Source organism: Bufo gargarizans, chromosome 3 (assembly GCF_014858855.1).
Source record: "Bufo gargarizans isolate SCDJY-AF-19 chromosome 3, ASM1485885v1, whole genome shotgun sequence".
Classification (NCBI taxonomy): domain Eukaryota; kingdom Metazoa; phylum Chordata; class Amphibia; order Anura; family Bufonidae; genus Bufo; species Bufo gargarizans.
The window spans coordinates 376925581-376948973 of record NC_058082.1 but is presented as its reverse complement, the minus strand read 5'-3'; the positions used below and the strand labels follow the sequence as shown (position 1 = coordinate 376948973).

The following is a 23393-nucleotide window of genomic DNA, read 5'->3' as shown; positions in this document are numbered from 1 at the left end:
ACCTTGTGGGCACGTTGCATATGAGGCGGTGTGTGGGAAGGCCGAAGTTACGCTGCAGCGCTGACAGTCGAGCAGCAGCAAGGTGAGAACGGCCTGCACTTTCTGCAGCAGCTCTGAAATATCGGGGTAATTTTTAAGGAGCCTCTACACCACCAAATTTAGCACATGCGCCAAACAAGGCGTCAAACCGGCTAGTCCCTGAGCTGCTACAAGATTTCGCCCATTATCACACACCACCAGGCCAGGCTTGGGGCTCATTGGCACCAACCACTCATCGGTCTGTTGTTCAAGGCCCGTCAACAGCTCCTGCGCGGTGTGGGGTTTGTCCCCCAGATACGTTTTAAAACTGCCTGCTGTCGTTTACCCCTGGCTGTGCTGAAGTTGGTGGTAAAAGTGTTGAGCTGACTGGATGAGGAGCTGGTAAAGAATGAGGAAGCAGAGTAGGAGGAAGAAGCAACAGGAGGCAAACTGAAACGCCCTGCAATACTTGGTGGTGGAAGGACATGTGCCAAACTGCTATCCGCCTCAGGCCCAGCCACCACTGCATTTACCCAGTGTGCTGTTATGGAGTTATAACATCCCTGACCGTGCTTACTGGTCCATCCGTAGTGAGGTGCACCATGCCACAGATGGTGTTGCGCAGTGCACACCTGATTTTGTCCCCTACTTTGTTGTGCATGGAAGGGATGGCTTGCCTGGAAAAGTAGTGGTGGCTTGGCACGGCGTACTGTGGGACAGCCATTGCCATAAGGCCTTTAAAACTCTCTGTCTCCACCACACGGAATGACAGCATTTCAAAGCCCAGTAATTTAGAAATGCTGGCATTCAGGGCTAGTGATCGCGGATGGGTAGGGGGGTACTTCCTCTTCCTCTTCAGCGTTTGGGAGATGGAGAGCTGAACGCTTCCGTGGGACATTGTGGAGATGCTTGGTGACGCAGGTGGTGGTGTTGCTGGAAGATCCTCTGTTTGCGGGGTGGCAGGTGGCACTGTCACTCCAGAGGTGGATGAAGAGGCTGGGACTGCAGCAGAAGCCAAGACCTTTCTTGGTTTTTGAGGTGTATACTCAGCTCGTGCTTTGCACTTAAATGCCTGGTCATGCAGGTTGTGCTCAGGTTGAGAACATTTGTGCCTCGCTTTAGGCTCTGATTGCACAGCTTGCAAACCACGTGTCTTGTCATAAGCACATTGTCTGAAGAACTGCCACGCCAGGGAATTCCCTGGAGCTGACTTTGGTGTGCTCGGTCCCTTTCTGCAGTGGGCAGTAGCAGGCGTACTGTCTAAAGAACGGCCGCTCCATATTTGCACCCTGCTCCCTCTTCTGCTGTGCTAGTGGCTCTGTGCGACCACTGCCTTTTCCTCCGAACTACACAGGTCACTCGCATGACCTTGATTCCATGTCGGGATCAGGACCTCATCATCCTCCACATCATCTTCCACCCAGTCTTCACCCCTGCTCTCCTTGTCGGTCTGCACACTTTCGACAGCCCCAGCAGTTGGCACCTGTGTTTCATCATTATCCAAGATGTGCTGCAATGGTCCTCCCATGTACTCATCTTGAAAGATAAGTGGTTCTGCATCGGTGCACTCAATCTCTTCTACTTCTGGGGCAGGGCTAGATGGATGACCCTGGGAAACCCTACTAACAGAGTCATCAAAAAGCAGAAGAGACTGCTGCATGACTTGGGGCTCAGACTGTTTGGCTGATTTGCAAGGGGGTGAGGTGAAAGACTGATGGACATCGGCTGCAGGTGCCAACTGTGGTCTTTTAGCATGAGACTGGGTGGGATACAATGTGAAGGAACTGGAGCCACTGTCAGCAACTCAATCTACTATCGCCTTTACTTGTTCAGGCCTCACCATTCGCATTAGACCCGACCAAATTACGCTGCAGGTTCTGTCGCCTACTCGCACCTGAGGAAGGAGTTTCACTTCTGCGAGTAGCTGGCACAGATCGACCACGTCCTCACCCTGCAACAGGAGCTCCATCAGCAGCACCACGTTCTGGGCCACATCTCATATTTCTCAAATTTAGGATCTTGCCCTAAATGGGTGTTCAATTAATAGTAGAATAGAACGACAGTATGTACAGGGTGTATCTCACACGCCCTAAACCAGACTAGGTCTCAATTAAATTTGTATGTATTTCCAATACCTGAATAGAAGCCCTGTATTTAAAGGATGTCTCTCACACGCCCTGATTTAGACTAGGCCTCAATTAAATTTGTTTGGCGAAAAATGGCTGTATTTCAAATACCTGAATAAAACCCCTGTATTTAAAGGGAATTTCAATTTCAATTGTAAGGGCGCATCAATTGTGTATTTTGCCCAAATAGGGTGTTTTATTAATAGAAGAATATAAGCCCTGTATATACAGGGTGTATCTCACACGGCCTGACCCACACTAGGCCACAATTGCAGCCATTTTGTGCACAAATCTTTATTTCAAATACCTGGATAAAAGCCCTGTATTTAAAGGGTGTATCTCACACACCCTGACCGACACTAGGCCTCAATTAAAGGTTTGTGCACAAAATGGCGGTATTTCAAATATCTGAATATAACCCAGATATATAAAGGGTGTATCTCACAATGACATCTGCATCAAAATCAGCCTTTTTTTTTTTTTTTTTTTTTTTGCCCAAACGGGTGTTTGTTTGATAACTGAATATGACAGCAGTATATAACCCTGGAATTTCAAATGTCTTCATACTGCAAGGCCTGAAAAATTGTGTATTTTGCCAAAAAAGGGTATTTTATTAATAGAAGAATATAAGCCCTTTATATACAGGGTGTATCTCACACGCCCTGTCCCACACTAGGCCTCAATTAAAGGTTTGTGCACAAATGGCGGTATTTCAAATATCTGAATATAACCCAAATATATAAAGGGTGTATCTCACAATGACACCTGCATCAAAATCTGCCAAATATATGTTTTTTGCCCAAACAGGTGTTTGTTTAATAACTGAATATAACAGCAGTATATAACCCTAGAATATCAAATGTCTTGATACTGCAAGGACGCAACAATTGTGTATTTTTCCCAAAAAAGGGTGTTTTATTAAGTAGAACAATGAAACCCCTGTATATAAAGGGTGTATCTCACACACCCTGACCCATACTAAACAGCAATTAAAGGTCTGTGCACAAAATGGCTGTATTTCAAATACCTGAATAGAACTCCTGTATTTAAAGGGTGTATCTCACACGCCCTGACCCACACTAGGCCTCAATTAAAGATTTGTGCACCAAATGGTGGTATTTAAAATATCTGAATATAACCCAAATATATAAAGGGTGTTTCTCACAATGACATATGCAGCAAAGGCTGCTAAATAAACTTTTTTTGCCCTAATGGTTGTTTGTTTAATAACTGAATATGACAGCAGTATATAACCCTTGAATTTCACATGTGCTGATGCTGCAAAGGCTGTGAAATGGTGTATTTTGGCCAAAAAGTGTGTTTTTAAAAACCCAGAAAACTATGGCTGTATTTCTAGCTTAAATTGCACACTGACTAATCCAGATGTTGTATATTGCCAACAAAGTTGTTTTTTTTACTAACAGAATATGAAAGCTGTATATATTAAACTTGAATTTCACACTTGCTGTAAAATAGTGTTTTTTGGCAAAAAAAGTGTGGTTTTAAAAAAACTGAAAAATATAACTGTATTTCTAACTTAAACTGCACACTGACTAATCCAGATGTTGTATATTGCCAAAAAAGTAGTTTTTTTTTTACTAACAGAATATGAAAGCTGTATATATTAAGTTTGAATTTCACACTTGCTGTAGAATAGTGGTTTTGGGCAAAAAAAAGGGTGTTTTTAAAAACCCAGAAAATTATGGCTCTATTTCTAGCTTAAATTGCACACTGGCTAATCTAGATGTTGTATATTTCCAAAAAAAGAGTATTTTTTTTTACTAACAGAATATGAAATCTGTATATAACGTTTGAATTTCACACGTCCAGATGCAGCTAGGGATGTAAAATAGTGTATTTTGCACAAAAAGGTGTTTTAAAAAACCCAGAAAATTATGCCTGTATTTCTAGCTAAAATTGCACACTGATTAATCCTGAAAATGCACCAGATGTTGTATATTGCCAAAAAAGGGTGATTTTTTACAACCAGATTATTAGTGCAGTTTTTCAAGCTTGAATTAGAATGCCACAAAAGCTCAGATGCACTACTGGTGCACTGAGCTTGCATAAAATGGCCACCGCTGCCCACCTAACTAACAGACGGATAAAAGTTATATTTTTTGGGGGGTCAATGGGCTCAGTGCAGGGTAAAAAGATTATGCCCTGCACCCACACAACTAATTGTATGTAGATCGCTGAGTTAGATTCTCTCCTATTCTTTCCCTGAATTCACCACTCCAGCAGCATCCTCTCCCTACACTTGTAACAGCAAAGTGACGTGCAGCGCTACGTGACTCAAGCTTATATAGATCCTGGGTCACATGCTGCACTGCCCAATCACAGCCATGCCATTAGTAGGCATGGCTGTGATGGCTTCTAAGGCCAGACAGTTAAACTCTTGTTGATTGGTTTCTCTGCAGCCTTTCAAAAAGCGCCGAGAAATCGCTGAACACCGAACCCGAACTTTTACTGAAATGTTCGGGTTCGGGTCCGGGGTCCAAAAATCCTAAAATCCGGGTTCGCTCAACCTTAATGGTCACATGACATAGGAAGAGGAGGTGAAGGCTTGCCTTGATTGTCTCAGAGGCTGACATACAGCCTCATCAGCCAGTTGGGGTGGCAGCAGGCAGGTAGACACCTGGGCCGAATAAGCAAACCTTATACTGTGTTGAACTACTGATGAGGGTGGATGGGTAAAAAAATTATATTAGAGTTTACACAGGCAGGGGAGGTGAGGAGAGAGAAGGGGAAGAGAAAAAGAAAAGCAAAGAAAAAGAAAGGGGAAAAGAAAATGTAACGGGGCCCAGAAGGCGCACTCGGTCTACCATCAGCCACAGACCTGCTGCTTAGCTTCGGGAGCAAGGATATGTGTTCGGCCTCGTTCCCAGGGCGGCTTTACTAGCTGGGAGGCTCCCTGCTCCTAGGTCTGCCTTGAGCACTGAGCTGATCACTCGGTGCTCGACTTGCCTGTCTGTCGGTCATGTGACACTGGCCACGTCACATGAGCCTCACTCCCCTCTATAAACACAGGCAACCTGCTGGCTGAGTTTGGTCCCTTAGGCTGTGTATTATTATTGTTATTTAGCTTACCTTTGGATTTGACCTTTGATCTGCTTCCTGACACCTCTTCTGCCTGCTCCCTGAACCTTGACGCTGCCTCTCGGATTTTGACCTCGGCTTGCTTTTGGATTTTGTCTTTGCCTCTTCTCTCATACTGATGTGACCTCCTGGACTGACCCCGGCTAGTTGACCCGCCTCGCCCTTCCCTTTTTTGGTGGTACCTTGCTTGTTCCACCTCTCTGTCTGCTCGAGTGCTACCTCTAATTGCCTGTCCGCTTCCCTGCTGTCTCTATATCTCTGCTTGCACTTTCTCAGATCAGGGACTGTCGCCCAGTTGCGCCCCGTCACCTAGGGCGGGTGGTGAAAGGCAGGGACAGGGGACCGGGTGTAAGGCGCCGAACTGTTTTGCGAGGATCTCAACTGCGGAAACGTGTTGCATTAACTAGTGCACAAGACCAAGGAGGAAGGTGAGGTTAGATCAGGTTCAGTAACGGATTCCCAGGCGGCTCTCTCAAACTACTGAGCGGAGAGTTAGGGACCCTAACATCATACACCTGCTCCCTGCTCTGATTATATTATTAACGGCTATCTCTATACGCCCTGCAGGTGGATGCAGTTATACATATGGTGCAGGCAACAGTTATAGTCCATGAGTCATATTTTGGACTACACACGCCCCCCTTGCAAGCATTACACAGAGAACAGAGTGCCTTGAATATTATCGCCACTGATGTAAGGTATTGGTAGTCCAGATTAGAGTCAGCCACTAAATAGCTCTACTTGCAGTTTGGTAGAATCCTTAAGTAGCGTCCCGGATTGCCATGGGAGGTTAGCGGAGTCTTGGAGTAGGTTCCCAGGTGTTCTGAAGTCCGGATCCAATGTCAGTGGGGAGAGCTTCAGTAGCAGTATGCACAGGCGCACACTCCAAATTAGTGGAACACTGTGCATAGCTGCCACGGGGCTTATATGGGGTAGCTCCGCCCAGTGGGAGGAGTCGCTGTGCTGCAGATGGAACCACCCTGCCGATCGTTACAGTACCCCCCTCCCAAGGGAACCCCTCCGGGGTACCCTAGAAGGGGAGGGCCGGTCGGGGAACCTGCGGTGAAACTCCCTTTGCAATTTTGGAGCGTGGACATCATCGGCCTCCTCCCAGGAATCATCTTGGGGACCATAACCCTTCCATCGTATGAGGTACTGGAGTCTCCCCCTCCTCCTTCTGGAATCCAAGAGCTCCTCAACCTCGAACTCTTCATCACCTTGGACAATGACCGGAGGTGACGGGGCAGGGTTCCTGCCCGGGAAAGGGTTAGGACGAAAAGGCTTCAGCAAAGATACGTGAAAGGTGGGGTGCACCTGAAAACGAGGAGGTAGAATAAGTTTCATCGTGTTGGAGTTGACGACCTTCTCGATACGGAATGGTCCCAGGAACTGTTTCCCCAATTTTTTAGAGGGAGTACCCAAGCGGAGGTTTTTGGTGGAGAGCCAGACGGAGTCCCCTGCTTGATAAGGGGGACTCGGCCTTCTGCGTCGATCATAATACATTTTTTGTCGATCTCTAGCTCGGATAAGGTTTTCTTTAAGCTCCTTGAGGGTCTTCTGTAATGTGGAGATGTAATCTTCAGTAGCTGGTACGTTAGTAGGGATACTCATCGGAGTGATAGGAGAAGGGTGAAAACCGTAGTTCGAGAAGAATGGAGAGTGAAGAGTGGAGGCACTTTTGGAATTGTTATAGGAGAATTCCGCAAGAGGGAGCAGGCGCTCCCAGTCGTCCTGGAGATATGAGCAGTGACAGCGAAGGTACTGCTCGAGGCATTGGTTTACTCTCTCAGTTTGTCCGTTTGTCTGCGGGTGGTATGCACTGGACATCCGGTGGTCTATCTGGAGTCTCGCACAAAGAGCCTTCCAGAACTTGGAGATAAATTGTGAGCCTCTGTCCGATATGAGTTTAGTAGGCACTCCATGTAGACGGACAACGGGGAATTCTTTTTGATCAATGGAATTTTATTTCGCTTAATCAACAGCGTATCGATAAAATTTCCGCAGGATCCTGTATCCACCATTGCGTCAACGGTAAGTCGATTTTGGTCCCACTGTAGAGTAAGAGAGGTGTATAAGTAACCCGGGGTTCTAATCTGGGGATCAGCGATTTTACATAGGGAGTATCGCTTACCTTCGGACTTCTTCCGTATTGCCGGGCAATCTTCTACCCCATGGCCTTCGGAAGAGCAATATAGGCAGAGATTCAAGTTGCGTCTTCTCGTTTTCTCTCTTTCAGTGAGAGGGCCCCTGAGGGCAGCAATCTCCATCTTTTCTTCAGGGGGGTGCATATCGGTTTGTCTACTGGGAGGTACATATCCATAGGACCGCTCTGCTCTGCGTTCACGGAGACGCCGGTCGAGGGTGGTGACACGTTGCATAAGATCTTCAAGGGTGAGGGGCATGTCACCTCTTGCCAACTCATCCTTCAGTGCTTCGGAAAGACCCAGACGGAACTGGTTCCTAAGACTGAGATCGTTCCACTCAGTCTCCCGAGCCCACCGCGTATATTCTGCAATAAAATCCTCAACAGGCCGTCTGCCTTGTTTAATGCTCCTGATGGCGGATTCCGCCGTCAGCTGCTTGCTATGGTCTTCATACAAGAGGGCCATGATTGTAAGAAATTGGTGGTAGTTGTCTAGGACGGGGTCCTCCCTCTCCAAATAGGTATTTGCCCAGGCTCTGGGCTCCCCCCTAAGAAAGGAGATCATAGTGAGGACTTTTATCCGGTCAGTAGGGTAGGTCCTAGGACGAAGCTCAAACATTAATTTGGAAGCATTAATGAAATCTCGGAACTGTTTACGATCGCCTGAGAATAGTTCCGGAGGACTGACCAATGGCTCAGGTCCCTCCCGTGGGAGGTTTGTGTTCTGTGCGACAAGATCTCGCAATGTCCGATTCTCGAGTTGCAGGTTCTGAACATCCTCAGATAGATTCTCAACCTTCTGTGAGAGGATGACGATGTGTCCTGCTAATTCCGCTGGATCCATTTGGGTTCCACTAATATGTAAGGCGCCGAACTGTTTTGCGAGGATCTCAACTGCGGAAACGTGTTGCATTAACTAGTGCACAAGACCAAGGAGGAAGGTGAGGTTAGATCAGGTTCAGTAACGGATTCCCAGGCGGCTCTCTCAAACTACTGAGCGGAGAGTTAGGGACCCTAACATCATACACCTGCTCCCTGCTCTGATTATATTATTAACGGCTATCTCTATACGCCCTGCAGGTGGATGCAGTTATACATATGGTGCAGGCAACAGTTATAGTCCATGAGTCATATTTTGGACTACACACGCCCCCCTTGCAAGCATTACACAGAGAACAGAGTGCCTTGAATATTATCGCCACTGATGTAAGGTATTGGTAGTCCAGATTAGAGTCAGCCACTAAATAGCTCTACTTGCAGTTTGGTAGAATCCTTAAGTAGCGTCCCGGATTGCCATGGGAGGTTAGCGGAGTCTTGGAGTAGGTTCCCAGGTGTTCTGAAGTCCGGATCCAATGTCAGTGGGGAGAGCTTCAGTAGCAGTATGCACAGGCGCACACTCCAAATTAGTGGAACACTGTGCATAGCTGCCACGGGGCTTATATGGGGTAGCTCCGCCCAGTGGGAGGAGTCACTGTGCTGCAGATGGAACCACCCTGCCGATCGTTACACCGGGTGGAAGCTCAGGGGGTGCACCTCTGCGCTATCTTTATACCAGTGAAGCTACCCCGTGACAGAAAAAGGAAAGGAAGCAATAGGGAAGTAAGAGGGGGAAGGGGGAAGGGAAAAGGAAAAAAAAATCAAAAAAGGGAAAAACTAATAAAAAAATGTGGAAAATAGGGAAGCCTCTAGAGATGGCTAGACAGGGGGCAGGGAAAAAGGGTAAGGGGCAAATGGAGTTTAATACGTAAATTTCCCCAATGTTTAAAAAAACTGAAAGATATGAGCAACAACTGACTAATATACGTGGACAGACCAGCCCTCCTAAAAAAAAAAAAAAAAGGATATATCTCAAGTTCAGGAGGGTGAGTCTTTTTGTTCGGTGGAGAATACTAACCAGAAATTTCCTGAGGAGGGTTTCCAGTCTAGGGTGAGAGATAATAAACAGCTAAAGGACGTGGAGGAAAATATTTCTACAAAAGAGGAGCAGGTGCCTAGCCTGCAAGATATATTTCAAGAAATAAAAAGTGTAGTTTGGCAATACAAGACCTCTCTCTCCAGACTGAAAATATTAGGGAGTCAGTGGGGCTCCACAGAACAGATTTACAAAAATATAAAGACAGGTTGACAGAAGTAGAGAAAAGAACATCGGACTCTGAGGACCTCCTGTAGATAACGGTTAAAGAAAAAAACATCCTAAAGGAAGAAAACAGGGAATTAAAAAAAAAATTATTAGATTTAGAAAGTAGGTCAGGAAGGACTGATCTGAGAGGTCTAGGGATCCCAGAGGGTGTGGAGGGACTTGGTTGATAGAACAACTGGGCCCTTCCCCGGAACGAGACCGAGACCAATAATTTTTTAATTTATTATCGGTTAGGGACAAGGAGGAGATATTGCGCAGGTCAAGGAAGAGAGGGAAGCTAGAGTATTCAGGTGCAACAGTAATGTTATTCCCTGATTATGCAAGGGAAAACGGTAAAGGAAAGACGCCGGTTTATTGATGTAAAAAAGGTCGTCATCTCTTGGATTTTTCATCAGTGAGGGTTTCTTTGCTCTTTGGCATGGTGCTGACACAAATTTGAATGCTGAAGGCTGAACTGCCAACTGAGAATAATTTCATGGAATTAATAGGGGTCTGAGTAGGGGTGTAAAGAGAGTCGCGGGCTTTGATGCAATACATTGGTCTCTCCCCGCTATAATCTGTTTACAAGAAACACATCTGACAGGTGAGATGATAACTGGGGTGACCAAACCGTGGATGCAACACTCCTTCCATTCAGTTTACTCATCATATGCGAGAGGAGTGAGTATACTAATACATCGAGATATAGATATTAAAATAGTAAAAACTTTTATAGATAGGGAGGGTTGCTATGTCCTGATGGACTGTATACTGGAAGGAAGGGCATGGATAATAGCAAATGTCTATATACCACCACCCTTTAAAACAGATGTCCTACTAAAAATTCACGACTTTGCGCTTAACGCGGGGGATAAACCACTCTTAGTTACAGGAGATTTTAATAACGTAATGAATGGTAAAATAGATCGATGTAGATTAGGAAATACGCAAGATTTTTGCACTGGATCTAAAACAAAAAACATGGGTTGGATTGATATTTGGATGGCAATGCACCCAAAGTAAAAAAAAAATAATATTCATGCTTTTCAAAAACTCACAGAAGTTTATCACGGATTGATTTAGCCTTCACTAATAATAAAGGTTCATTCGACATTGAACGGCTCAAGTACAGACAACGTGGGATCTCGGATCATAATCCAATTATTATAAACATTAAAATAAGTAAAAATAAAAATAGAGGGATGAATTTAAATATAGGATGGATAAATATAATGGGTATACATGATAAGATTTGAAAAGAGGTAAGGGAGTTTTTTTTTTATATAAATGAGGGTTCAGCGGCAATTAATATGGTATGGGAAGCTGCAAAGGCCTTCATTAGAGGGATTATCACAAAATACACAGTAATATATAAGAAAGGAATAAGGAAATAAATATCGGATTTGGAACAAGAGGCGGAAAAAATATGAAAAAAATATATATTGAAAACCCCACAGAGCAAAACTATAAAGATTGTGGAAGATGACCTGTTTTTATTGGAGAAACAACAAAAATAAAATGATGTGAGGGACAACTACATCTACGCACATATACCTGGTAAAAAGTTAGCGGCTCTGGTAGTGGCCCAGACAAAAAAAAAAAAAAAAACTACATCTACTGTCTACTGGATAAATTAGGATATAAAACTGTTGAACAAACGGCTAAAACTGATAATATCATGAGATACTTTGTGAACACCCAACTTGAACCCACAAATTGTGGCAAACAAATGATTGTAACTATAAATGCCTCAAAGGCTTTTGATACTATAGAATGGCCTTTTTTAATTGCAACAATGAAGAAAATGGGATTTGGTGATAACTTTGTCTCATGGGTCAATTTATTATATACTAAAATTTCCGCAAGGTTGATATTGAATAGAGAATATTCCGATAACATACACATTGGCAGAGGGGTTAGACAGGGTTGTCCCCTCTCCCCTCTGCTATTTGCCATAGCCATGGAGCCATTAGCTGATATGATCAGGAAAGATAAAGAAATTGTGGGTTTTAGGTTTGGTGACCATGAAGAAAAAATTGCCTTATACGCAGATGACATCATGTTGTTTGTGGGATCTCATGGATCACTTACTAAGATTTTCCAGGTATTTGACTATTATAGTAGATATGCTGGACTCAATATAAACTGGTCTAAAATGTCCGATTGATCCTCTGAACGATTTTATACAGGGATCACTGGAAATTAAGAGGATTAACAAACCCGTCAAATATCTAGGAATTAAAATATCCCCAAACCCCAAGGATTATGTTCAGTTGAATGTGGTCCCCAAAATACAGGAAATTAGGAAGAAAATAAATGTATGGAAAAGACTATATGTCTTGATGGCAGGCCGTATTTCTTTGGTGAAAATATGTTTATTACCCTCCCTGAACTATATTTTGTGGAATGCATCGGCAATAATCCCCAAAATAATTTTTTGAATAATAGCTAGTCTTTTAACGGTTTTGATATGGCGATGCAAAAAACCGAGGATAAGAGCACAAATATTGTGCATCTATGAGAGAGAGGCTGGATTATCAGTTCCAGATTTGGAACTCTATTTTATTTCTAGCCACATTAAAAACATGATAAAATGGAGTAATTTGCAAAGATTTAAGACCATGATAACAGGGATTAATAAAAGGTTGGATAACTGTAGTATTTTCCAAATAGTCAAAGCTGGCATTTTGGTACAACAGCAATCCAGTAAAATACCATTATTTCAGCTGTTGGCTAAAGCTTGGAAGGAAGCAAGAGAACTGTGGCCAAGAATGGATTTCATGTTTACACCGTAGTGTGGGATTATAGAATTAAAGTCAATTGAACAGAAAATAACACTGGTAAAATGAAGTTACAAAAATTATTTTTTTTTGCATAAAAAAATGCCTAATATACCAAAAATGTGGAAAAATTAGCAAATTTTAGGTCTGAAGTCACTTTGTGAGGCTTACATAATAGAAACCACCCAAATTACCCCATTCTATAAACTACACCCATCAAGGTATTCAAAGCTGATTTTACAAACTTCGTTAACCCTTTAGGTGTTGCACAAGAGTTATTGGCAAATGGGGATGAAATTTGAAAATTTCATTTTTTTGCCTAATTTTCCATTTTAACCCATTTTTTCCACTAACAAAGCAAGGGTTAACAGCCAAACAAGACTGCATCTTTATTGCCCTGACTCTGCCGTTTACAGAAACACCCCATATGTGGCCGTAAACTACTGTAGTAGGTGCGCCGTTTGTTTTTTTGAAGGCAGATTTTGCTGAACTGGTTTATTTACACCATGTCCCATTTGAAGCCCCCCTGATGCACCCCTAGAGTAGAAACTCCATAAAAGTGACCCCATCTAAGAAACTACACCCCTCAAAGTATTCAAAACTGATTTTACAAACTTTGTTAACCCTTTAAGTGTTGCACAAGATTTAATGGAAAATAGAGATACAATTTCAAAATTTCACTTTTTGGGCAAATTTTCCATTTTAATATTTTTTTTCCAGTTACAAAGCAAGGGTTAACAGCCAAACAAAACTCATTATTTATGGCCCCGATTCTGTAGTTTACAGAAACAACCCATATGTGGTCGTAAACTGCTGTACGGGCACACGGCAGGGCGCAGAAGGAAAGAAATGCCATACGGTTTTTGGAAGGCAGATTTTGCTGGACTGGTTTCTGATAACACCATGTCCCATTTGAAGCCCCCCTGATGCACCCCTAGAGTAGAAACTCCATAAAAGTGACCCCATTTTAGAAACTATGGGATAGGGTGGCAGTTTTGTTGGTAGTTTAGGGTACATATGAGTTTTGGTTGCTCTATATTACACTTTTTGTGTGGCAAGGTAACAAGAAATAGCTTTTTTGGCACATTTTTTTTTGTTATTTACCACATTCATCTGACAGGTTAGATCATGTGGTAATTTTATAGAGCAGGTTGTCACGGATGCGACAATACCTAATATGTATACCGTTTTTTTATCTATTTATGTAAGTTTTACACAATGATTTCATTTTTAAAACAAAAAAAATGTTTTAGTGTCTCCATAGTCTAAGAGCCATAGTTTTTTCAGTTTTTGGGCGATTATCTTAAGTAGGGTCTCGTTTTTTGCGCGATGAGATTATGGTTTGATTGGTACTATTTTGGGGTGCATATGACTTTTTGATCACTTGCTATTACACTTTTTGTGACGTAAGATGACAAAAAATTGCTTTTTTTACACCGTTTTTATTTTAATTTTTTATGGTGGCCATCTGAGGGGTTAGGTCATGTGATATTTTTATAGAGCCGGTCGATACGGACGCGGTGATACCTAATATGTATACTTTTTATTTATTTATGTAAGTTTTTTACAATAATTTCATTTTTGAAACAAAAAAATCATGTTTTAGTGTTTCCATAGTCTAAGAGCCATAGTTTTTTCAGTTTTTTGGCGATTATCTTGGGTAGGGTATGATTTTTGCGGGATGAGATGACAGTTTTATTGTTACAATTTTTGTGTACATGCAACTTTTTAAATCACTTTTATTACCTTTTTTGGGAAGTAAGGTGGGCAAAATTTCAATTTCATCATAGTTTTTTATTTATTATTTTTATGGAGTTCACCGTTCTGGTAAAGTAATATTATAATTTTATAGGTCAGATCGTTATGGACGCGGCGATACTAAACATGTGTAGGGAATTTTTTTTTTTTCATTTTTTATCAGTGATAAATGTGTTTTTTGATTTTTACTTTTTTTCACTTTTGTTTTACATTTTTTTTTTACCCAGACCCACTTGGTTCTTGAAGATCCAGTAGGTCTGATGTCTGTATAATACAGTACAGTACACTATATAGTGTTTTGTACTGTATTTTACTTACACTTTGTCTGAACAGATCTATGCCTTTAGCACAGATCTGTTCAGCATCATGGACAGCAGGATGCCTGAGAAGGCGTCCTGTTGCCATGGGAACCTTCCCCGTCTGCTCAGTTGTGGCCACAACTGCGCAGACGGGAAAGGGTAAGGAGGGGGGCTCCCTCCCTCTGTCACCCCATCTTGTCTGGGGGCTGCAAAGGCACAGCAGCCCCCCGATGGGAGAGGGAGGGAGCTCCCGACTGTTAACCTCTTCTCTTCCATACCACGGTCCGTACGGACCACGGTATAGAAAGGGTTAAACGGCTGACATCGCATCACAGATGTCAGGCGTTTATACCAGGGTGTCAGCAGTGTGCTGACACCCTGGTATACCCACTGGCCACCAACGATTATTCAAGGGGAGGCGGGCGGGGGATCGCGATCCCGCCTGCCGCACCGCCCGCCTCCCACAAGGCCTGCACCTCCCGCAATCCGCCCCCCCTGCACCCCACCAACATTAAATCAATCAGGGGTGCGGGGGGGGGGGGGTGAAACATATATATTTTAGGCATATTGAAGTTTCTGATCCCCACGGTCAGGGACCGCAGGGATCAGAAACTGCAGAAAGCACAGCAAACCGCAGGTCTGAATTGACCTGCGGTTTGTTGCGATCGCTGACATGGGGGGGTCACGGGATCTCCCCGCGCATTTAGCCGAGGTGCCTGCTCAATGATTTGAGCAGGCACCTTGTTCCGATCACTGCCAGCCGGGCGGCAGTGATCAGAACGACACATGACGTACCGGTACATCATGTGTCCTTAAGTACCAGGACAACATGACGTATCGGTACATCATGTGTCCTCAAGAGGTTAAAGTTCCTAGGTATTTTGAAACATGTATTTTGGGGGTGATGGATAAAATAGATACCCCTAAACATCGAGGCATAGCATCTAAACTCTTATTTCAGGCTAGAAAGTGCATCATTGGACATTGGGGAGGTAGTGTTGTCCCACGGTTAAAGAATGGGAGAACCTCACTAGAGTCTCACTTGCCAGAGAGGAATTTCATTTGGTAAACATTAGAAAAAAACACAGATTTGCCAGAAGGTGGCAGAAATTGTTAAAATAGTTCCTGTTCCTGGGGACAGCGGTTATTAAGAGTGGAGGCATGGGGGCGGGGGAGAGAGGGAGAAAGAAAAGGGAATTTTTTTATTTTTTTATTTTTCCCCCTTACAGGAAGGGTGCAGGCAGTGGGTGAAGGGTGGGTGGGAAGAAATATGTAAACTGTATATATTGCTTAAAATGTAAAACAAAATCAAATGACAGTTGAAGATTTTGTAAAAAAAAATAAAGACTATAATAAAAAATTAAAAAAAGAGTATACAGAGGCACAAACAACATTTCTAGTGTTATGGAGACAGTGTAGGGAAATAATATAAATAAATGATTGTGTAGAATTTAGGGACTTAAAGGAAAAGGCTGGACACACTGCGTAACAAAGCAGATGCTGCAGCACATCATTCTGTGTTACAAAATGAACAAAATACAAGAAAAAAATGTTTCTCCATTTCAATTTTTATACTAGTAACATTTTATGCAAATTACACAGTACAATTAAAAATTGCACTGCCAACAATGCATTGTTATATGTATTGGCGGCAGGTGGAAACATTATTGCATTGCAGTGTGAGTTTTATAGTATAGTATTGTCCTTTTTGAACCAGTGTTATTAACTTCAAATTACACAATTAGAAATTTCACTGACAACACTGCATTGTTATGGCAGGTGGATGCAACATTGCATTGTACCTTTTTGAACCTGTGTAATTAATCACAAATTACACTGTAGATAGAAATTTCATTGCATCATTATAGAGCAGAAATTACCAGTGTTATTAAACGCAAATCACACAATAAAAACTTTCACTGCCAACACTTCATCGTTATATTAGTGGCAGGTGGACGAATATTGCATTGCAGCATCTGTTCTATAGTAGAGACATATTCTTTGTAAACCAGTCAGTGTTATTAAATACAAATACACAGTAGATAGAAATCTCACTGCCAATGCTACATTATTCCCAAAGTAAGTTGTCAATAGCAGTGTGCAGTGTGTTTGTAAAATTACAGAAAGCACACTTGCAGTTTGCGTTTTACTAATCGATAATCTCTGTGTACTAAAGCTGTGACATTTCATTTAAGAAACCCTTGAGTTTTCATTTATAGGCCTCATAATAAAATGTCTTGAAAATGGAAAAGTGCAAAACGAAAGACCCATGCCTCTTTGTCTCGAAGTCAGAATGTGGGTAGCAGCAACAGCCATCCAGCCAGTAGTAGTAGTCACAGTTTTGCATGGCTTCCAAAAGGAATAACATTATTATTAAGAACTAAGAGGATGAGACTGCCCTGGATGTCTCACTTCTCCTCTCAGACACAGCAGTAAGATGTGGAGGTCACCACTGAGTCTGACAAAGCATTGGATCTGAGGATCGCAACATTCCTCCTGCTCTGCCTTCTTGCAATCCCAGAGCCTTTCAGTTTTTTTCTAAGAGGCAACAAAACCCCACTGCACACTACAGAAGACCACATGCATAGCTATGTTGATGGTGGTGGTTGTAGCAGTGGCACCTGTGGCCATAGTGCTGGCAGTTGGGAAAGTGGCAAACAGTGGCACTCAAGGCAAATATAGAGCAGGGAATTTGGAGGGGGAGGGTCAAGAAGCCCACAATGACAAAAGTGATGGGGAAGGTGGGGATTATGATGATGATTGTGTGTTTGACAGGTAATGGGGTGCAAAGGAGGAGGTAATATTTAAAGAGGAGGGTGGTGGCAGTGGAAACAATAAAGAGCAGAGGCAATGTATGGCCAGTACCTCACAGAAAACTGCCAGAGCCAGATCTGTTACTGTTAAGGTTGGGAACTGGTGGTGCTGCTAATACTGTGGGCAAAGTCTCCAAACATGCCAGACCTAAGCCAAGCTCGGCTTCCACTAGCTCTGTGCAAATAATTCCCACCTGGCAGTTTTTCTACACAGTGCTGGAAGACAAAAGCATTGTCGTGTGCAAGATCTTCAGATTAAAATAAGCCTTAGGTATTCAAACACAAACATAGGCAACACAGCTGGGAGATACCTAGCCCCCATTCTTTCTCTGAAAATGTTTCCCTGCCTTGTACTCTCACATGGTGCAGGATGTGGGCCGCTTCTTGCAATTCTTGCTGTTGTAACGTGTACCATTGCCTGATTAGAGTCGGGATGGAATTTTTTATTCCCCTAAAGTGAGGAAAATTGGCTTCTACCTCACAGGTTTTTTTTTGCCTTCCTCTGGATCAACTTGCAGGATGACAGGCTGATGATGGACAAATGTCTTTTTTCGGCCTTATGTACTATGTTATGTACTATGTTACCATGGACACCTGGAGCAACTGTTACAGGCAGGGAGAGTACATGTCTCCTGTAGCCCACTGGGTGAATGCTTTTCATGGAAAGCATCACTGCAGCTAGAAGGTCAGGCTCCACATTTGAATCTGTCAGGTTCCATACCAGGCATTTTCCCACCTATTCCTCCTCCATGGACGTCCTCCCATCCCCAACAGCAGCAGGGAACACCATCTCTCCCACCCTCCCTCCTATCATAAGCGTAAAGTGATGTGTTGCCATGGTGTCTTATAGTTGATCGGCCTGGACAAGAGTAGTGTCAAGAACGCTCCCGTGACAGGTGCCAGGATATCAGAGAGACTGGCAACATGTGTGTTAATCTGACTGGTTCCTTGTGGATCATTTGTGTCTGGGTTATTTCGGTAATGACCACACCCCTTGCATCAGTTGTTGTTGTTATGGTCATTTAACCTCCTCTATTTATTACTGCTTACCTCTTCTGGTGGTGCGGTTTATAGCTTCAGTTTGTGGACTCTGGGCTAGCTGGTTGTTGGATCTCGGTTGAGCTCCTGGCGCTGTCTTTGCTCCATCGAGGTCAGTTCTTACTGATAGTTAGTCTGTTCGCCAACTCCAACTGGGCAAAGTGATCAGCGATTATAGCTGGTACATCATGGCCATATTGCATTTAAGGGAAATAACCCAAGTAATAAAGCTATTTGTGCAATGCTTTTTGAAAAAGTACACTGGCTTGCATGGAGGCATAATTTTTGGATGCTTTGTTCCAACAAGCCACTGTTTATCTTTTAATACCATATGTGTTTAAGCACCATATGCCCCAACAAGGGAACATTCTTGGAAGCTTTCTGATATCAAAAAGCATAACACAAGTAATGACATTTTTTTTTATATACAGGGAGTGCAGAATTATTAGGCAAGTTGTATTTTTGAGGATTAATTTTATTATTGAACAACAACCATGTTCTCAATGAACCCAAAAAACTCATTAATATCAAAGCTGAATATTTTTGGAAGTAGTTTTTAGTTTGTTTTTAGTTTTAGCTATTTTAGGGGGATATCTGTGTGTGCAGGTGACTATTACTGTGCATAATTATTAGGCAACTTAACAAAAAACAAATATATACCCATTTCAATTATTTATTTTTTCCAGTGAAACCAATATAACATCTCAACATTCATAAATATACATTTCTGACATACAAAAACAAATCAGTGACCAATATAGCCACCTTTCTTTGCAAGGACACTCAAAAGACTGCCATCCATGGATTCTGTCAGTGTTTTGATCTGTTCACCATCAACATTGCGTGCAGCAGCAACCACAGCCTCCCAGACACTGTTCAGAGAGGTGTACTGTTTTCCCTCCTTGTAAATCTCGCATTTGATGATGGACCACAGGTTCTCAATGGGGTTCAGATCAGATGAACAAGGAGGCCATGTCATTAGATTTTCTTCTTTTATACCCTTTCTTGCCAGCCACGCTGTGGAGTACTTGGACGCGTGTGATGGAGCATTGTCCTGCATGAAAATCATGTTTTTCTTGAAGGATGCAGACTTCTTCCTGTACCACTGCTTGAAGAAGGTGTCTTCCAGAAACTGGCAGTAGGACTGGGAGTTGAGCTTGACTCCATCCTCAACCCAAAAAGGCCCTACAAGCTCATCTTTGATGATACCAGCCCAAACCAGTACTCCACCTCCACCTTGCTGGCGTCTGAGTCGGACTGGAGCTCTCTGCCCTTTACCAATCCAGCCACGGGCCCATCCATCTGGCCCATCAAGACTCACTCTCATTTCATCAGTCCATAAAACCTTAGAAAAATCAGTCTTGAGATATTTCTTGGCCCAGTCTTGACGTTTCAGCTTGTGTGTCTTGTTCAGTGGTGGTCGTCTTTCAGCCTTTCTTACCTTGGCCATGTCTCTGAGTATTGCACAGCTTTTGGGCACTCCAGTGATGTTGCAGCTCTGAAATATGGCCAAACTGGTGGCAAGTGGCAATTTGGCAGCTGCACGCTTGACTTTTCTCAGTTCATGGGCAGTTATTTTGCGCCTTGGTTTTTCCACACGCTTCTTGCGACCCTGTTGACTATTTTGAATGAAACGCTTGATTGTTCGATGATCACGCTTCAGAAGCTTTGCAATTTTAAGAGTGCTGCATCCCTCTGCAAGATATCTCACTATTTTTCACTTTTCTGAGCCTGTCAAGTCCTTCTTTTGACCCATTTTGCCAAAGGAAAGGAAGTTGCCTAATAATTATGCACACCTGATATAGGGTGTTGATGTCATTAGACCACACCCCTTCTCATTACAGAGATGCACATCACCAAATATGCTTAATTGGTAGTAGGCTTTCGAGCCTATACAGCTTGGAGTAAGACAACATGCATAAAGAGGATGATGTGGTCAAAATACTCATTTGCCTAATAATTCTGCACTCCCTGTATATTCTCTTTGACTGTGTCAACAAACATGCATTTATCCATAGCTATATTTGTCATTGTCACTCTGGCATTATTTGCTATTGCTGTCATTGCATTCAAGAGCTTTGGTGATTATGAAGGGGATAATACATTTATTCAATTTAATTAATTTCAAAGTTGACAGATTTGTTTGATTTTTCAGATGTGTTGCAATAAAAAAAATGGTTGTAAGGGCTGAAATAACCTTGAAGTAGTAGTGGTCATCTGGTCTAGGCAGAGGTAGTGTATTGTCTACACCAACGAAACATACACTTTACATATAATATTTACTTATTTTTAGTCTAGTGCATGCATTGGTTTGTGTCCAGTCAGTTCTCCGCTTGTCTGTCCGAATGTGTACGGATCTCTGCTGGACACCATTATATTTTATGGGGCCAGCGGACATTCCGTTCGCATCCAGCAGTGCTGGATCCAGGGAATTCCAGCAGAGAACAGTCTGCCAGAATTCACACCGGAGGTGTGAAAGTAGCCTAATTAAACTTACTTGTATTTAAATAGGACCTATCACGACAAAACTGTATTGCAATCTGCAGGCAGCATGTTGTAGAACAGGAGAAGTTGAGAAGATTAATGTATTGTTTTGTGGGAAAAGATTCAGTAAACAGTGTAATTTATACATTTAAGTGTCTACTTTTTCTGACTTCAGTAGTAGACAGAAGCCATCTTATCAGTGACTGATAGTTGTGCATGGTGCATCTTAGAAGTAATTGATATCACGCCCTGTATTTGTACAATGCTAGCTGTCATTCACTGTTAGTTGTGCATCTTAAAGGCAATGTTTCATCAGAAAATTATTATATTTTTAAATAATAAAAAATATTTAAAAATAGGTTTATCTAACATGAAAATATGATTTAATTTCCCTTTTCAGTATCTATATTTAGACCACAAAACGCTGCACTTTTTGCCTTGGCCGCTAAAGCCTAAATATAGGTATAGGTACAACTGCTTGATCTGTACACATCACTTTACTACAGTTAATTGCTTTTAATGATATTACCTCTGTGTATTGGTAAGACAGGATCCACCAGCATTTTTTAAATGCTCTCTGTATGCTCAGGCAAGATGGCAGTCCCCATAGTCATGTAGGGAATAGAATCAAAAATAGAATAAAAAATCTGTAATCAGAAAATAAAAATAGATTGCAGAAAAGGATACGTTTAACTGGCTGATAACATTTATGGTCACACATTTCCTTTAAGTTCAGAAAGACCAGACATTTCAATTTACAAATTATAGGTCCCCCCCTCACAAAACTATATATAAATCTGCTCAGCACCTCCTGCTCCATAACATGCTGCCTGCAGATTGCAATGCATTTCATGGAGACAGGTTCTTCTTAACTTGCACAAGTTACATTTTGCACAGTGTGTTGTCATGTTGGTCCTTCTAACTGAAGCAAATATTACTTTGCAGGAATTGCCGGCACACCAGTGACATTTAATGAGAATGGTGATGCCCCAGGTCGCTATGAAATTTACCAGTACCAGATGCACAATGGAACTCCTGAATACAAAGTGATTGGACAGTGGGCAGATCATCTTCATCTTAAAGTAAGAGAATAAATCAATGAAATAGCAAAATTGAGGGGAAAGTCCAGCAAATGGATGAAATAGAGCAAAAAACCATTAGAAATACAAAGCCCTTTGTCTTTATTATAAACACAATCCAGGCAGTAATTCATTTTGGATTGCAGGTCAGACAAACCCCTTAAGCCTTAAGCAGTGTTTCCCAACCAGTGTGCCTCCAGCTGTTGCAAAACTACAACTCCCAGCATGCCCGGACAGCATTTGGCTGTGCGGGCATGCTGGGAGTTGTAGTTTTGTAACAGCTGGAGGCACACTGGTTGGGAAACACTGCCTTAAGGCACTTTCACATGGGAGTCCCAGATTTGCTCCAGATGCGTCGCATGTGCGTTGTGGGAAAACCGTGCAAGTAGGCACACAATTGTAGTCAGTTTTGACTACGATTGCGTTCCGATGTTCAGTTTTTACCACACAACTGCAATCTGTTTTGCACGCGCGTAAGAAAAAAATGAATCTGGTACCCAGACCCGAACCTGGACTTCTTCACTGAAGTTCGTATTTTGGTTAGGTGCTCTATTCATTTTATAATTTTCCCTTATAACATGGTTATAAGGGAAAATAATAGCATTCCTAATACAAAATCCTTACTAAAATGTGGATTGAGGGGTTAAAAAAAAATATATTAACTCACCTTATCCAATTGATCACGCAGCTTGCATCGTCTTCTTGCTTCTTCTTCCAGGACCTGCAAAAGGACCTTTGATGACGTAATCGCGCTCACCCCGTGATTAGCGCTGTGACGTCAGCGCAGGTCCTGCTGAATGAAGATAGAAATCTATCTTCATTCAGCAGGACCTGCGCTGACATCACCATGCTCACCATGTGGCAAACGCAATTACGTCAAAGGTCCTTTTGCAGGTCCTGAAAGAAGAAACAATAAGACAATGCCAGCTGCGTGATCAATTGGATAAGGTGAGTTAATAATTTATTTAACCCCTCAATCCACATTTTAGTAATCATTCTGTATTAAGAATGCTATTATTTTATCTTATAACCATGTTATAAGGGAAAATAATACAGTGAATACGCTTTAATGGGGTCCGGGGTTGCTTTCATCCCTATAATCTCCTAGCAACCATGCATGAAAATCGCACTGCATCCGCACTTGCTTTTGGATGCTTGTGATTTTCACGCAGACCCATTCTGCACAGCCCCATTGAAGTGAATGGGTCCGGATTCAGTGCGGGTTCAATGCGTTCACCTCGCGCATTGCACCCGCACAGAATTCTCGCCCGTGTGAAAGGGGCCTAACAGTATTAATAAATCAAAACATTCCACAATATATGAAAAGTATAGTAATGATGTGTAAACAGATAATATATAGAAAATTTTACTGCCTTCATAATAATGCAGTAAGATCAACTGCCTGCATCTTAGGCCTCATGCACACAGCCGTGCAAAATGCGGATCCGCAAAAAATGCAGACAAGAATAGGACATGTTATATTTTTTTAACGGGGCTGCGGAACGGAGCCACGGATGCGGACAGCATCTTTTGCACGGTCGTGTGCATGAGGCCTTATTGTTATATTTTTTATATACTTTTAATTTTATGTTGAAAATATAAATCATATTTTACTCACAAATAAACGTATCCTTTGT

At 42.5% G+C, this 23393-nt stretch overlaps 1 protein-coding gene across 1 annotated transcript in view; it reads left to right on the top strand.

The window, feature by feature from the left end:
- Positions 1-23393, top strand: part of GRM4 (glutamate metabotropic receptor 4) — a 351034-nt gene that overhangs the window by 252866 nt on the left and 74775 nt on the right. Inside the window, exon 7 of the mRNA XM_044285678.1 lies at positions 21623-21759. Within this exon, the coding sequence (XP_044141613.1) occupies positions 21623-21759 (137 nt within the window). The remainder of the gene's footprint in view (positions 1-21622; positions 21760-23393) is intronic.